Below are 16,691 nucleotides of genomic sequence, written 5' to 3' on the forward strand. Positions count from 1 at the left end.
CGTCAATCTCATTTATCCCAAAATGTGGAAAAACTGTCCTTCCATTTGAAATGAAAAGCAAGCAAGCAGCAATAATTCCATAGTCTTCTCCAACGTAGCCCTCTCTCTCTCTCCATCCCCTCCCCTTCCCAGTTCTCCAACCAGTCTTACTGTCTCCGACTATATTCTATCTTTGTCCCGCCCACTCCGCTGACCATCAGTCTGAAGAAGGGTCTCGACCCGAAACATCGCCCATTCCTTCTCTCCAGAGACGCTGCCTGTCTGAGTTACTCCAGCATTTTGTGTCTATCTCCATTTTGAAGTATTTTTCACAGAAATCCACATCATATCGTCCAAGGTAGACACAGAATGCTGGAGTAACTCAGCGGGACAGGCAGCATCTCTGGAGAGAAGGAATGGTTGACGTTACGGGTCAAGACCCTTCTTCAGACTGATATCTTATCTTGTGACATCTTATCGTCCAACACTTGTCGAGACAGATTACACAAACAGTAATGAAATTTTGTAGCTTATATACATTTACCTCACAACTTGTAGAAGTGGAGATTTTGCTCAAAGCGCCACTAGCAATACAAGTTTCACATGTCATGGTTAACGCGATACACACGCGGAAAAGTGAGGTACACATGAAAACCAAGTGTCTAACTTGAAATTCTACCTTAGTTATTGCTGTGCACAAACGACAATTGCTTCTGTGTATTTATTTGCAATTTTCATATCTGCGTCCTAAAACACATCAGTATCTGGTCCATTGGTAAACATTGCCTAATTGTGAATCACCTTGAAAGCTCAATATCCTTTCCTTTGCAGCCGAAGTCTTGTTTTAGCATCTACTCCGCTTTACAATTTTACTTCATCAAGCAGGAGTAATATTTACTGAATGGATTTTTCTTACACTACAGTGAACCGCCATCCTGCAAAAATAAAATTGCATAGTGACAATTTAATCAGGAAAGATTTCAATAGATTGCAGAATGGTGACATTTACAACATGTTGAATGATGTTACCCGACATAAATTATAAACTTTAAATTTTAATCTGAACTATATTCGAACTTAAACTGAACCTCGTTGTTTTTGCCCCAATACTAATCCGTAGAATATTGAACATAATCCAGTACAGCACAGAAACAGGCCCTTTCGCCCATAATGTCCCGCTGAATATGATGTCAAGTTAAACTATGTATGTAATCCATATCTTTCCTTTCCCTACGTATCATGTGCCCATTCAAAAGCTTCTTAAAAGCCTACTGTCTTTCTATTCCTCTACAGAATTAAAGGATGTTCTTTTGGGAAGGAGATGAAGAGGAATTTCTTTAAGTCAGAGGGTGGTGAATCTGAGGGATTCTTTGCCACAGAAGGCTGTGGAGGCAGAGTCAGTAGATATATTTAAGGCTGAGATAAATACGATTCTTGATTAGTACGGATGTCAGTTATGGGGAGAAGGAAGAGAATGGGGTTAGGAGAGAGATGAATCAGCCATGATTTAATGGTGTAGACATGATGGGCCGAATGGCCTAATTCTGCTCCTATCACATGATCTTATGAATCCTTCCATTTATCATATATTCCTTCACCCCAAACAGATCAGCTCACACATTTCTGGATTATCCCGTTAATACATTTTGCAAATATGATCAGTTTCTATTTGTACAGTAAATTACTTTAATATCCGTGTTTTATGCTTGTATCCCCCAAGCAGAGGAAATTATAACAGCTTTCTGCAGTGTTGTTTGAATAGTGAATGGGTGGCATTGTGCATTTTTTGGGAATGGAAAGGAAACTGGTAAGATTGTTGGTGGTAATGGCATCTGCGCTGTGTTCACTAATGACTTCCAAAGAGTGGGAACAAGCCTTAACTGAGAGCAGAGTATAACTTTGAATTAGAATTGATAAGATGGTGTCATTAAAGTCAAATGATTTGTACAGTGTTAACTTGAACTCTAACAATTTTCTTTACATTATCTTTTAATTAAACAAACCAATTTTTAATGTTTATTTCCCCCCAAGTAACCCTTTGTGCAAGTAATTTACAAACTGTTTCAATTCACGAGTTTGAAAAAAGTTATTTACATGAAACTTGTGGTTTGAGAAATTTGAGGCCATGTATGTTTGCGCTCCTGGTGATGGGATAAAGATTCTTCTAAGGGACCTAGAAACATAGAAAATAAGTGCAGGAGTAGGCCATTCAGCCCTTCAAGCCTGCACCGCCATTCAATATGATCATGGCTGATCATCCAACTCAGTATCCTGTACCTGCCTTCTCTCCATACCCCTTGATCCCTTTAGCCACAAGGGCCACATCTAACTCCCTCTTAAATATACTGAGGACTGAGGATTAAATTGTTGTTCTGGAAGCACAACAGTAAATTCAAACATTCACCAGCAAGCAACTTTCAAGAGTTTCAATCGGGATAGGAATAAATTAATCTTGGAAATTTACTATTTATTTGGAACAAAGTGATGAGCAAAAATGGCAACGAGAGTTTTGCAACCAAATGTAAATAAAACTTAATGCCTAACGTGAGACAAGTGGTGACATATGATCTCGCAATTTAAGTAACAGCAATGATGGTTTCAACAACAGCCGTAATCAGATCAGAGGCAATGAGCACCACACATTAATTATGGCACAGACACAACACCAACCCATTCATCCACATCAACCATTATGCTCTATGCTTTATGCTCCAGTTATTTAGGTCAGAAAGACTTAAGTGGAAATTGTGTTACTTATTCTTTAATTGAAAAATTAAGTTTAGTGATACAGCGCGGAAACAGGGCCTTCGGCCCACCAAGTCCACGCCGGCTGTAATCAGGATCGAACTCGGGTCTCTGACACTGTAAGGCAGCAACTTTACCATTGTGCCACAACCCAATGTGCTTCATGGGTTTTTCCCCCAACAATGTAGTGCATTTATACAAAACTTCACTCACCCTTAAGTTGCTATTGCTACTGGCACAGGAGGACAAGCTAAGAGGAAGCTGAGTGCTGCGTTCTAGGCTGGCAACCATCTGCCGGGATTCAGCTAGGAGGCGTTGCAGTTTACTAGTGGGTGAACAGTCCTCACGGTAAGCCTTGTTAATATTAACAGAACAAACATTAGTGCACACTGGGAACTGCAGATGTGGGTTTACCAATAAAAGACAAAGTGCTGGAGTAACTCAGTGGGTCAGGCAGCATTCCTGGAGAACATGGATAGGTTATGCTTCACTTCGGGACCTTTCTTCCATTAGAGACACAGCATGCAACTCTTCAGCCGACCGAATCGACAACGATCATCGATCACCCATTCACACTTGTTCCACGTTCTCCCACTTTTACTCTCTACTTAAAAGGGAATTTGCAGAAACCAAATAACCAACAAACCCGCAACCTCCACACAGACAGCAACTGAGGTGAGGATCAAACCCGGGTCTCTGACGCTGTGAAGCACCAGCTCTACCAGCTGCGCCACTGTGCCGTTCTGTGTTTTAGAAGACCATTCTTTCGAAGATGTTTCCTGATCCGAAACATCACCTATCCATGTTCTCCAGAGATGCTGCTTGACCAGTCAGTGGGGGCGCTGCGCGTCGGCTGCCCTGCCAGCAGCGTGTTTGTTATTTCTACTTTTTTGGGGTTTTTTTGGTGTGTCTAGTGTTGGTTTGGGTGTCTCTCGGTGTATCTTGTTTGGGGGGTGGTGGGGAGGGGAAAGGGGGGAAGCGTCTTTGATCGCCTCCTCCACAGAGAGGCGGCTTTTTCCAAGTCGCCTCCCTCGCAGCCTAACAGCATGGATAGGAGCGGCCTTTCCCGGACACGGGCCCGGAGCATCGGCAGCATGGACTTTCCATCGCGGAGTGGGTGAACCCTTGCCAGGGATTCGCCAGAGAGGAGTGCTCCGAATACTGCCCTGGTGACTTTGGCATCATGGGGCTGTGGTCTGCGGAGCTTCTAGCTGCGGGCGGGGTGTGGACTTACCATTCGCAGCCTGGGATCCCTCGCTGCGAGAGCTCCGGCTGCTGGCCTATAACATCCTGAAGCCGCAGTCTCCAGTAGGAAAGTGCCGATTTGTGATCTTAAAAGCCGTGGAGCGTGTTCGACCGTCCCGGCGTCGGAGTTTCAATCATCCCGACGAGAGGGCCTGTACATCGGGCCGTCCATTGCAGCGACTAAGGAGGGTTTATGGCCCCGACCATGGGTGAACAAGGAGGCGGACTGGCTGAACTTTGTTGCCTTCCACAACAGTGAAGAATGCTGTGGTGGATGTTTGTGTTAAATGTTATTGTGTATGGTGCGTATTTTTTAAGTGTATCGCTGCTGGCAAATTCATTTCACTGCACCATCGGGTGCATGTGACAAATAAAATTGACTTTGTCCCATTGAGTTACTCTTGCACTTTGTGACAAAAATTAGTAGCTTTTATTCTCAATACACATCTTACATAATCAATGCAAGTAATTTTCCATAAACCATGCTATTTGTTCTCACTAAAATAGGTGTCAAATATACAATTTACTAGTTTGGCAATTTAAGTTTTTGAAATTTAAGGATATTGATACAAAATTGTAATTTTTAAGGATACTACAGGTACAACATAATGTTGAACATTTGCTCTTCCCTTCCATTTTACAAGCAGGGAAAGTTATAATTCCCAGTAGCAATATTTCAGCTGATACTGGATAAGCATGGAGTTGATGTTCATGTAGGTCATAACTTCAAACGGTACAAATCTTCTTAAATGCATTGTCATAAAGTTGAAATTAATTGCTTATATATTCTGCCTGACAGTCTACACCCAAAGCTTAATCTCACCTGTTTAAGATATAAATGAAGTCAGACTCAATTTGCCAAGCATTTTAGAACTGTAGCAAATGCAATTTTATATCTCTTTTTATCACTTTATCTTTTGTTTCAAAATATACTGGTGTTCAAATATGATTCACACTGGTCTGTTAAAGTTGCCATTGTGTGATCTTCTGGGAAAATTCCATCATGGTTTACGTTTGCAAAGATGGAAATCCAAGCCAGCGCAAGGTCCCACCGACGGTAATGGTTTTCGTCTTTAGCCACTAATCTTCATTAGACTACACAACTTACATTAGGAGCAGACGCCGTTGCATTGTCCTCGTTGGCGTTCTGTCTTGACGGTGACACAGAGCCGCAAAGCTCACCATGGAGGCTGCTCTTTCCCCTCGCCCTTTCTCTCACCGGTGAGGAAGTCATGGAACGTAGTGGTGACTCCAAACCGTAGGCATTCAGGTCCAGTCTCTCATCACTGTTATTGGTACAAGAATAAAATGAAGAAGGAAAAACCGTGACAATTTCCAAACACCAATTTAACAAAGTTCTATTTTTTGCAGAGTGAAGTCCAGCTACAAGGTCTCATTAACAACCAAAACCAAAACCAAAACAGAAAGTACTGGAAATATTCAGCAGGTCAGGCAACATACATAGGGAGAGAAGGAGAGTCAATATTTCAGGTCGATGACTGATCATTGACTCTGCCATTGGGTGGCAGAGTGGTGCAGCTGGTAGAGCTGCTGCCTCGCAGCACCAGAGACCCAGGTTCGATCCTGACCTCAGGTGCTGTCTGTGCGGAGTTTGCACATTCTCCCTGTGACCACATGGGTTTCCTCCAGGTGCTTTGGGATCCACACACATCCCAAAAACGCGCAGGTTTGTAGGTTAATTGGCCTTTGTAAATTGCCTCAAGTGTGTAGGGAGTTGATGAGAAGGTGGGATAATGTAGGACTAATGTGAATAGGTGATCAGTAGCATTTGTGGACCCAATGAGCCAAAGGGCCTGTTTCCATACTCTATCTCTAAACTAAAACTAAACCCTCCACAGGTGCTGCTTAATCTGCTGAGTATTACCAACATTTTCTGCTTTAATTTTTGATTTCCAGTAATTGCAGTTTTTCCCCCCGTCAGTTCTCCTCATATTTATTGTTTTATGTTTTCTCCAATTTTCTCTTGTTTATTGTTAATGGTGACAAATCATAGAATAAAATGTCACAATTCAAGCAACACAGAAGCACCCAAGTGTTCTTCCCTGATACACAGTCTCTGGAGTTTTCCACGTTAGGAAGTTACTTTCAAATATAATTCTACTCACTCAATACTTCCCAAATACTGAGCTAGCACAAGTGTCTAATGCGCCAAAGGCACCAGAAATGGTGGTCAAAGTAAACAATTCCTTTTCTAATTAATGTAGAGAGTTAAATAGAGTATCGCACCTCTTTTTTTCCACACAAGTAGGACTACCTAACCCATGTGATGATACTGAACCATCATTGAGGTACAGCCACCACAAATCTTTTACATCAACAGCTGGCTGATAAAGCTTCATCCAATCTTGTTCAGAAATTGGAGCCTCCTGGTCAGCTTCATTCCTTGCAGGGGACTGAGACACTTCGTCACTCATTCCATGTTCACTCAGTTCATTATTGTATCTGTCTTCCAGGCTATGACTCTCAGAAATCCTTGCAGCTTCTTTTGTTGATATAATGGAAGTCGTACTTGGCTTTGTGCAAAGAGGGTGATGGCTGTCTGCTGAAATGCTGCCTTTGCAACGGGAAGAGGTGCCGCAGCTGGGACTGCGGTGGTCGGAGTTTATATATGCCATGTTATCATGCTCAAATGTGGGGGCATCAGAAGGGCCCTCATACTTCCATTTTTGCTTCCTCGACATTTGCTGCAAATTGTTCTCTCTTCCCTGAGGCGAGCCACAATCCTTTGCAGTCGTATATCTGCAATTTTGCTTTTGCACCACGTATTTTGTAGGCTTCTTATTGGAATCATTGGTGTTACACTGTGGACTCTGGGTCTTGAATGTCATATTTCCATTACTACATTGATCAATGTCAATAGGATAGGCTGTTTGAGTATTTGCACCATCATTCGAGCTGTAACATCTGGAATCGATAGCATTGCACCCTTCTGTGCCCATTAAGTGGCCTTGTTCTTTGGTACTCATAGGAATTAATTCCGTATCAAGGTTCTGAGTTGAGGTAGGTACTTCTGTGTGTCTTTTGGTCATGGATTCCACTTTGTGATCTTTAGTTGGCCCCCTTTTCCATTTTAAGACATTTTTATGTTCTTGTCCCTCTACTTTATTGTGTCCATTGTTGTTCTGTATAATACATTTGGAGTCTGACAGAAATCTATCAGAACTAAAAAAAAAAAGGTACAACAGGAACAACGGTAAGATTAACGTCGAGTAGTCCCTTTATATTTTTTTCAAAATGTTAATACTAATGACATTTTTTTTTAAAAATCAAGTTCTGATTAAGGAATTATATGGGTAAACATAAAAATGTCACATTTAGAAAATCTATACTAATATACTAACAATTCAGTGGAACCTTATCTGCTTCACGATTAAAATGTAAGGTACAGAAACATGTAAAATGGAATAGTTGTAATTTTTTCAATTTGCTGATTTGTAGTCAACATTCAGCATCCACAATATATTATCATTAAACAAATTCTCCATTTTTGTAAAATGTCATTCCAAACGTAAAAATACACATTAAAGTAGTAAATTCATCCCTTTAAATGCCCAATCCCTCGATCCCCAGCAAGCTCAAAACAGTAAATACACAAAAGAGTGGCAGCCATGCATTGTACTCTACTATCAAAATTCTGTTCCATTGCTGCATTAACAACATAATTTCAACGTTCATGTCTTAACTATTTGTCATTATTAAAAAACCCAACAAACAATTGGCTTGAGTTTCTAGAACCAAAAAGACAAATATAAAGTAAGTATTTGCATTCTCAATTGAGTGAACTCTGCCAGGAATCACACAGAACCACGAGGAACTGCCCCTTTAAGCTGAGGATAAGATCATGCTGAGCCATGATCAGAGCCAGACTAGCTTCAACTGGGCACGGAAATCTTCAGGACTTTTATCAAAACGATTCGCATTGATAGGTATAACACCATAGAAAAATCAGAGCAGGGGTCGGCCACAGCTTAAAATCTATTCATACACCTTTTCAAGGATTTTATTTAACCTTAGGTGATCTGAATCTTGGAGATTTCCATTAACTGTATCAACTGCAGACTTTTGAGAAGTTTCCCCACTGTCCTCGTGTGAACAATGCCTCCTTATTTTACACCTGATTAGACTAGACCTCATCAATATTACATCCCTTATTCTGAACATCACATTACATGAAACTACCTCACTATCCTGTATCTTTTTAAACAGCTTGTTTAGATCAGAAACTTTGTAAAGGTGTACGTTTTAAGAAAAGCACAAAATAAAGCATTTAATTTTCCTTTATGCCCAGTTTAATGGCAAGCCAATTTTTGCCCAGGATCAGATATAAAGACTACGACTAAAAAATAAATTATTTTATTCTGTAATACATCAAAATGATCAGTCAAATATTCATCTGCTGCCCTCAAAATGAAATAGTTCTAATGAAATAGTTACTTCTATCCTAACATAACTTGGGGAACCATTCACAATTATGACATTGAACATTTTTCACAAGAATGGACACATTAACACAACCAGAAATACAGCATTGATAATTATCTCACTAAAACACCACGAGTGGTATACCAATGAAGCATATGGAGAGGCATCTAAACTTGTGGACTGAAAAACCTTCGCCCAATACTATCAAATATTCGATATTATGCATTTTCCCCTTCTTGAGAACACGGCAGATAGCAGAAATGCTGTCTCACAGCGCTGGAGGCAGGTTCCATCCTGATTTCAGGTGTTGTCTGTGCGGACTTTGCACATTCCCCGTGACCGCGTGGGTTGCCTCCTGGTGCTCCGATTTGCTCAGAGTTTGGTGGATATTTGGCCTCTGTAAATTACCCCAAGTGTGTAGGGAGTGCATGCAAAGCGGGATAACATTGAATTGCTGTGAATTGGTGGTTGACGGTCGGCGAGGACTCGGTGGACCGAAGGGCCTTTTTCTATTTTAGTTTAAACTAAACTAAAGAAGAAAGGAAATTTTAGTCATGCAAGACCTAACATCCAAATCTCCAAGCATGTTAATATGGAACAGTTTTCAGAAATCTAACACCTTCTACACTGTTGATGAGAGTCTCAATGAGATTCATTACTAATCTTCTAATAAACAAGGTCATTGTAACCCCCACGGCCATGTACGTTCCGTTCCATTCATATGTGGCACACCACTGCATATTCAGGAGCTTGTGCTAATTTTGGCGTAGACCATTATGATGGGTTGATGATAGCATAGAGTAGAGTTGGCACACGAGACTGACACTTAAAAACACAAAATCAAAGTTGTCGACTTACCTAATTTCAAGAATTTTCTCTTCCTGTTTTTGGATCAATTCCTGAGAACTTTCAAGATTCAAATGAAGAAGCTGCAAGTCATGTTGCTGTTTTTCATTTACCTGATCACAAGAAATAAAATTGCTAGACCTCAAATCATAATAAAGTATATAAACAAGCATACAGACCTCTGGAAGGAGAGCTGAGTTACAACATGCTAGAATGAACTAAGAAAATAGTCTTCCTTGATGTCAGTTATTTTCATCATAATTTTGGCTTATGAACACTGAATCTGTACGTTGTCAATGATGTTCGGACATAATAATGCATTGTAACTAAGAACAATGGTAATATTTTTTTAAGTTCAGTTAACTGAGAAATCATCAACTACTGAATCTTCATGTATTCAACATAGAGTGGGTATTCCACATGCAAGCAAGATTCCTGCAGAGCTAAGACAATGTTAGATGTAGGTTGGAAAAGCTCAGTTATAGAGCCTAATTAACCTACATGGATGGAGTAAGATATTAAGTAGCCGAAATAAAGATTCAATGGTTATTGACTTCTCAGAATAAGACCCAATAGCATGCAGTTAAAATGTCACCATCCTCTCCTGGTGCCAAAGATATAGTCACATTATTGTCACATGTTCCAAGGTACAGTAAAATGCCTTGTTATGCATTCTATCCAAACAGATCATACAGTGCCCTCCATAATGTTTGGGACGAAGACCCATCATTTATTTATTTGCCTCTGTACTCCACAATTTGAAATATGTAATATTAAAAAACTACATGTGGTTAAAGTGCACATTGTCAGATTTTAATAAAGGCCATTTATATACATTTTGGTTTCATCGTGTAGAAATTATGTCAGTGTTTATACATAGCCCCCACATTTCAGGGCACCATCATTTTTGGGACACAGCAATGTCATGTAAATGAAAGTAAGTAGTCATGCTTAGTATTCTGTTCCATATCCTTTGCATGCAATGACTGCTTGAGGTCTGCGATTCATGGACATCAACAGTTACTGGGTGTCTTCTCTGGTGATGCTCTGCCAGGCATGTATTGCAGCCATCTTTAGCTTATGCGTGTTTTGGGGGCTAGTCCCCTTCAGTTTTCTCTTCAGCATATAAAAGGCATACTCAATTGGGTTCAGATCAGGTGATTGACGGTCACACAAGAATTGACCAGTTTTTGCTTTGAAAAACTCCTTTGTTGCTTTAGCAGTATGTTTGGGATCATTGTCTTGCCGTAGAATGAACTGCCGGCCAATGAGTTTTGAGGCATTTGTATAAACTTGAGCAGATAGGATGTGAGTATACACTTCAGAATTCATTATGCTACTACCTGTACCATCAGATGTATCATCAATGAAGATAAGTGAGCCAGTACCTTCAGCAGCCATACACACCCAGTCCATAACACCCCCTCCACCGTGTTTCACAGATGAGGTGGTATGCTTTGGATCTTGGGCAGTTCCTTGTCTCCTCCATACTTTGCTCTTGCCATCACTATGACATAAGTTAATCTTCGTCTCATCTGTCCACAAGACCTTTTTCCAGAACTGTGTTTGCTCTTTTAAGTACTCCTTGGCAAACTGTAACCTGGCCATCCTATTTTTGCAGTTACCAATGGTTTGCATCTTGCAGTGTAGCCTTGGTATTTCTGTTCATGAAGTCTTCTGCGGACAGTAGTAATTGACAAAGTCACACCTGACTCCTGAAGAGTGTTTCTGATCTATCGGACAGGTGTTTGTGGATTTTGCTTTATTATAGAGAAAATTATTCTGTCATCAGCTGTGGAGGTCTTCCTTGGCCTGCCAGTCCCTTTGCGATTAGTAAGCTCACCAGTGCTCTTTCTTCTTAATGATGTGCCAAGCAGTTGATTTTGGTAAGCCTAAGGTTTGGCTAATGTCTCTAACAGTATTGTTCTTGTTTTTTCTCAGTCTCATAATGGCTTCTTTGACTTTCATTGGCACAACTTTGGTCCTCATGTTGACAGATGATGAGGATATTTATAGGCAACGCTGTATGATGAATGTAATTCTTTTATGCAAGTTTAGTGCGTATACAGATGAAGTGGTCTCTGTTCAGAGCATATTGTACACCACTATATACTGCACACCTATGGTCAAACTATAGAAAAGCAAGCTTACAGAGACTTAAAGTAACTTATAAGAATGCCATGAGAATATTACTTATGAGATGGTGTAGTGTAAGTGAAATGTTTGTGGCTGCAGGAGCAAATACTTTACAAACTGTCTTAAGAAATCTTATGTATAAATTTATTTTCCGGATTAATGACTCTGAAAATGAAATCATCTTGGCCTCATCTAACATAAGGTTTAGCACTACACGCTACCAATCCCAGCTGTGGAGACATTGGTATAGTTGTCTCATTGTGGGACACTGATTTTTTTAATTCTTGATCTTAAACCATGTATTGTGCTTTTGTATGTAATTTACTGTGCCTGTTTATGTAATTTATTGTGCTTTTGTATGCAATTTATTCTATGTAATGTCTTGTCTTTTAGAAGTTATTTGTGCACATCTCATGAGAGATAAGCTTCACTTTAAGCTTTGCACACAAAGTTTTTCCACTTATATCACTGACCAAAGTAGAAGGCATAATAATTCCAGATCAATCTTCTGTAAAGAAATTGCTGCATTGGAATGTTCATTTTAAATACTAATTGAGCTTCTATGATCCATTTTTTAAATATGTAAAATAATTAATTTATACAATCAGATTACTGAATGTGGAAATCAATTATATTTATACACACGATGATTGAGTAGCAGTTGAAGGTCTCCAACCTTCACCCGAGTACCTCAAAGCAAATTTGTGGTACACAATGTTAATCTGAGGTTACAGGTGGTCTTACCTGCCGTAGACCATGCAGTTCAGTGTCAGCTCGCTCCTGCTTTGATCTTGCCAGTTCCAGAATCTGGTCTTTTCTCTTCTCTCGTTCGACTAAAATAGAATTTCAAAATCAGGCACTGATTTTCTCTCTTTTTTTTTCTCTTTAACGTGCAAAATTACTAAAATTATTGGAAAGTGAAATCTAAACATAACCAATGGCATTTACAATCGTAGCATTTAAGAGACTTTGGATAGGCACATCGAAATGCAAGGAATGGAGGGATATAGATTATGTTCAGTCAAATAAGAGATGGTCAAGACACCATGCGCACAGATATTCTGGGCCGAAGGGCCTGTTCCTTGTGCTATACTGTTCCATGTTCAATCAATATTAAAGTATTAAGCAAAACACAGTGTTCCAGCAGCATCTGTGGTGGGAAAGGACAGACGACATTTTGGGTTGGAATCCTTCTTCAGACTGATTGAAATGGGGATGAAGCTACAAAAGAGAGATGGGGGCCAGACAAACCCTGCAGCTTCTGTTTCAGGTCCTTTCACAATTTACCTTCCTACTAGTCTTTCAGTTGGGATGTTGGCTTTAAGCTGATTTAGCAAAATAACTCAATTTATTTACTCAAATAATTACTCAGGAATTCTGGAGGGTGTTGTTTTCAACAATCTCTGATCCTGAAGCCAAAGAGCACAGCCCCAAATAAAGTAAACCCTTTAATATCTCTTTATTAAGCAGGTCTTTTGTTTGTGCTGAATTATGAAAAGCAAAGGAGATAATTCAGTGTTGCAGTGCTAATTTTTTAGGTGCCGGAGCTGTCAAACATGGGCGTCATTTCAGGTTTTGCTTGGGGGAGGGGCAAGCTCGTCTCCCAAAAGGATCAAACAAGATTATATCCCATCACTACATCTCAGTGTATAGCTAATACAATAAAATATATTGTACTTAATTTAATAATAATGGCAAAATTTTGCACGATTTTTAATCAAGTCTGCAATTTATCCCATCAGATAAAGCATAACAATAAGTTTAATTTGAAAGAAAAAGACACTTTGATATCTCAAGTTTTTAAAGAGTTGGATGCCCATTTTCATACTCGGAAATTACTCTTGTTCCCTATTGATCTTCAATGGACATTACACAAAAGCTGTGATCTTGGATAGTCAACAGGCCATTTCTTAAGGAAAGATTAACATTTTTAAATAGCCTAAGTGTCCAAAGATTATTCACAAATAATTCACAATATAACATGATTTTTATATCTAATTTACATTAATTTATAGGCCAAATGGAAGGAATTTAGTGTTCAATTGCTGTAAATAAATGCCCATTTAAATCGGCTTTCCAGACTTTCTGTCCACGCGCCGGTTTACTCCTCAGCGCGCTGGATTAGTGCCGTCAAATGCCGAGAGCTCCACCGCGGGATATAAAAAGCCCAAAATGAACCACTCGCTATAGATAACTTTAATTACAGGGTTATATATATGCCCCATTTAATGAAAAAGCAGGTACATACATTTAATTGCCTGCTCTACCCTCACCCCCTTCCCTGCGAGAGATAGGCCCGGAATCAGTAATTTTAAAAAAACCATAACTATATTATCGAGGCTATAAAACTAATAATACCTTTTGCGACCGGGCTTGCAGCGATTTTTCGTTAATGATTTACTAGGCTGAACATCTGCGACCGATACAGCCGCTGCCGAAATCGCGTTTTCAACCCGCCCCCTCCAAACAGCGCCAAAATCGCCGACCCCTCGCCTCTCCACCATTCACCAGCGGGCCAGGTAGGTTTTGACACATACCTAAATCATATGACAAAATTTGCACGGTGCACTCACTAATATCATGAAATACAATTATCCACCATCCAAGTAAAGCAAACAGACGGTGATCTGATTTTTATAGAGGTGGGTCCTAGTGCACCAACTCCCCCCCCCTCTCCTACAGGGAAGGGCCTTCACCACACACATGTCTTCCCACACTCTTTAGTCACAGACCCCCCCACCCACCCACTAGTTAAAACACCCACTTTTTTTTTTGTGTTTTTTTTTAAATAAGAGGTGCCAGAGGTGGAGTGGTGCTCCGGTGAGCTCTGGCAGCACTGCACCCCTGGGAGCACCACACATTAGCCCTTTGATCACTGTGGTGAGAGGGGGAATGTTTGATGGAGAAGTGAGGGGGAAGTTTTTTTTTTTTACACAAAGTGATGGGGGTCTGGAACGCCCGGGCACTTTCCGTTGCAACCGCAAGAAATGCAACACCTGTCCCTTCACCTCCCCCCTCGACTCCATTCAAGGTCCCAAGCAGTCGTTCCAGGTGCGACAAAGGTTCACCTGTATCTCCTCCAACCTCATCTACTGCATCCGCTGCTCTAGATATCAGCTGATTTACATCGGGGGAGACTAAGAGGAGGTTGGGCGATCGTTTCGCCGAACACCTCTGCTCAGTCCGCAATAACCTACCTGAGCTCCTGGTGGCTCAGCACTTCAACTCCCCCTCCCATTCTCAATCCGACCTCTCTGTCCTGGGTCTCCTCCATTGCCAGAGTGAGCAACGCCGGAAATTGGAGGAACAGCACCTCGTATTCCGCCTGGGCAGCTTGCGTCCTGATGGCATGAACGTTGAATTCTCCCAATTTTGCTAGCCCTTGCTCTCTCCTCCCCTTCCATAACCCTCGAGCTGTCTCCTCCCCCCCCCCCCCCCTCGGGCTCCTCCTCCTCCCTTTTTCCTTCCTTCTCCCCCCCCCCCCACCCCCCATCAGTCTGAAGAAGGGTTTTGGCCCGAAACGTCGCTTATTTCCTTCGCTCCATAGATGCTGCCGCACCCGCTGAGTTTCTCCAGCAATTTTGTGTACCTTTTAACGTGACATGATGTTTGGCATAAACACTGTAAGCCGAACGGGGCCTGTTCCTGTGCTGTATTATTCCAAGTTCTACGAATAATGAATTAGGTGAGTGAGAACTCTATTTTCTCTCAACGTTCCAGAATACACGGGTATTAGCACTGATTTCTGCTTTCGTTTGCGTGTCATGACCAACCTCGAATCCCTGACGGGTCATAAAATATCATGCAGCAGAACTAATAACCATATAATAACCATATAATTATTAGTTCTAATAACCCTAGTTATTTCTGTAGGATTATTTACCCACCAGCTAAAGTGAGCTCATTTCCAAGATATTGTCTTTCTTGTTTAAGGCGAATAATGTCTTCCCTCTGCTCATTATTTTCTGCTGTCTTTTCATCCAATTCATCTAAATAAACAGAACAAAGGTAAAATGTCATCAGTGGTGGACTGGTGAAAATTCAGGACATAGGACAGAAAATGATAAGGCTCAAAGTGTTGAAGAATTTTGCAGTCTGATGTTGACATCAAGCCTCTACCTTTAAATCATTAGTTTTCTCAATCCCTGGCAAGTACTAATATAGACAGATTTACAGTTTCAATTTGCTTTTGAGAGATTTTTTTGCTTTACAATTAGAATCCTTGACCCACCACAATCACCTCCCACTTTGCTCCATCTTTCCTGAAACTACTGCATGTGATGTGACGAGTCCAGATGCTATCCGGAAAGTAATCTCTGCTGGTCAATGCAGGGAATGACAAATGCAAATCATGACATTGGACCTAATAGTTTTCCTGAAAACATGCAACTCATACACCACCGTCGGCCCCATTTTCTGCTGCCCTGGAGCAGCAGTGCCGCCGCACGCAGACACAACCCCAGTGCCCAGGCCCCGGGACCCCGGCGCGGCCTCTCCTCGCCTCTGGAATTTGCAGAGGCAATCAATCATCCCCACGCAGGGGGGGGGGGGATCACCTCCCCCGTCACCCCCACCTCCCCCCCGCCCCCCACAAGGAAACCTGGAATTTGTTATTGTAAATGAAAATTCTCCCCTGTTCAACCCCCCACCCCACAATAAAAACCCACACACGGGGGGGGGGGGGGGTGAAATGGGGATCTCCTCCCCCCCATCCCATCCCCCCACATGTGTCTTCTTTTGTAAATGAAACCTCTGCCCCATTCCACCCCCCCCCCCCCCCCCCCCCAACAATGATACAGGGACCTACCCCAATTTCACCCCCCCCCCCCCACCATTAAAAACCTCCTCCCTAAATGAGATTAACAATCCCAAATTTGCTGCTAAATGAGATTCCATTGTGATGTACACATTCCCCCTCAGCTAACTTTTAAAGTTATTGTATGATATCTATATCTATATCTATACAACAACTTTAAAAGTTAGTTGAGGTATTAACAACATCCAATAATCTGGAAAAGCTACTGGTTGGGCACCACCATATTTCCAAGCATGCCGGATATCAGTATTTTTCCAAATAATGTAGAATATTGGAAAATCCTAATTCATAAACACATCTAGTTCAGTTTAGAGATACAACGAGGAAACTTCCGTTTGGCACACCATGTTTGCGCTGACCAGCCATCACCGATTGCCACTTCTATCCTGCACACGAGGGACAATTTAAAGAAGCTAATTAACGCATCAACCTGCACGTCTTTGGGGTGTGGGCGGAAACCGGGTTCCCGGAAAAAAGTACA

The 16,691-nt window shown here is 41.3% G+C and overlaps 1 protein-coding gene across 4 annotated transcripts in view; it reads right to left on the bottom strand.

The window, feature by feature from the left end:
- Positions 1-321: 321 nt before the first annotated feature.
- The window catches only part of ccdc62 (coiled-coil domain containing 62), a 30,741-nt gene continuing 14,371 nt past the window's right edge, over positions 322-16,691 (bottom strand). For 3 of the 4 annotated variants that reach the window (XM_055655670.1, XM_055655669.1, XM_055655671.1), the window contains 7 exons: positions 15,282-15,383; positions 12,139-12,227; positions 9,271-9,371; positions 6,217-7,152; positions 5,078-5,255; positions 2,938-3,078; positions 322-914 (listed from right to left, as the gene is read on the bottom strand). In XM_055655670.1, coding sequence (XP_055511645.1) covers positions 897-914; positions 2,938-3,078; positions 5,078-5,255; positions 6,217-7,152; positions 9,271-9,371; positions 12,139-12,227; positions 15,282-15,383 — 1,565 coding nt within the window. In that variant the 3' untranslated portion in view covers positions 322-896. The remainder of the gene's footprint in view (positions 915-2,937; positions 3,079-5,077; positions 5,256-6,216; positions 7,153-9,270; positions 9,372-12,138; positions 12,228-15,281; positions 15,384-16,691) is intronic. The other variant, XM_055655672.1, reaches the window with a different exon arrangement.

Source organism: Leucoraja erinacea, chromosome 25, assembly GCF_028641065.1.
Source record: "Leucoraja erinacea ecotype New England chromosome 25, Leri_hhj_1, whole genome shotgun sequence".
Classification (NCBI taxonomy): Eukaryota; Metazoa; Chordata; class Chondrichthyes; order Rajiformes; family Rajidae; genus Leucoraja; species Leucoraja erinaceus.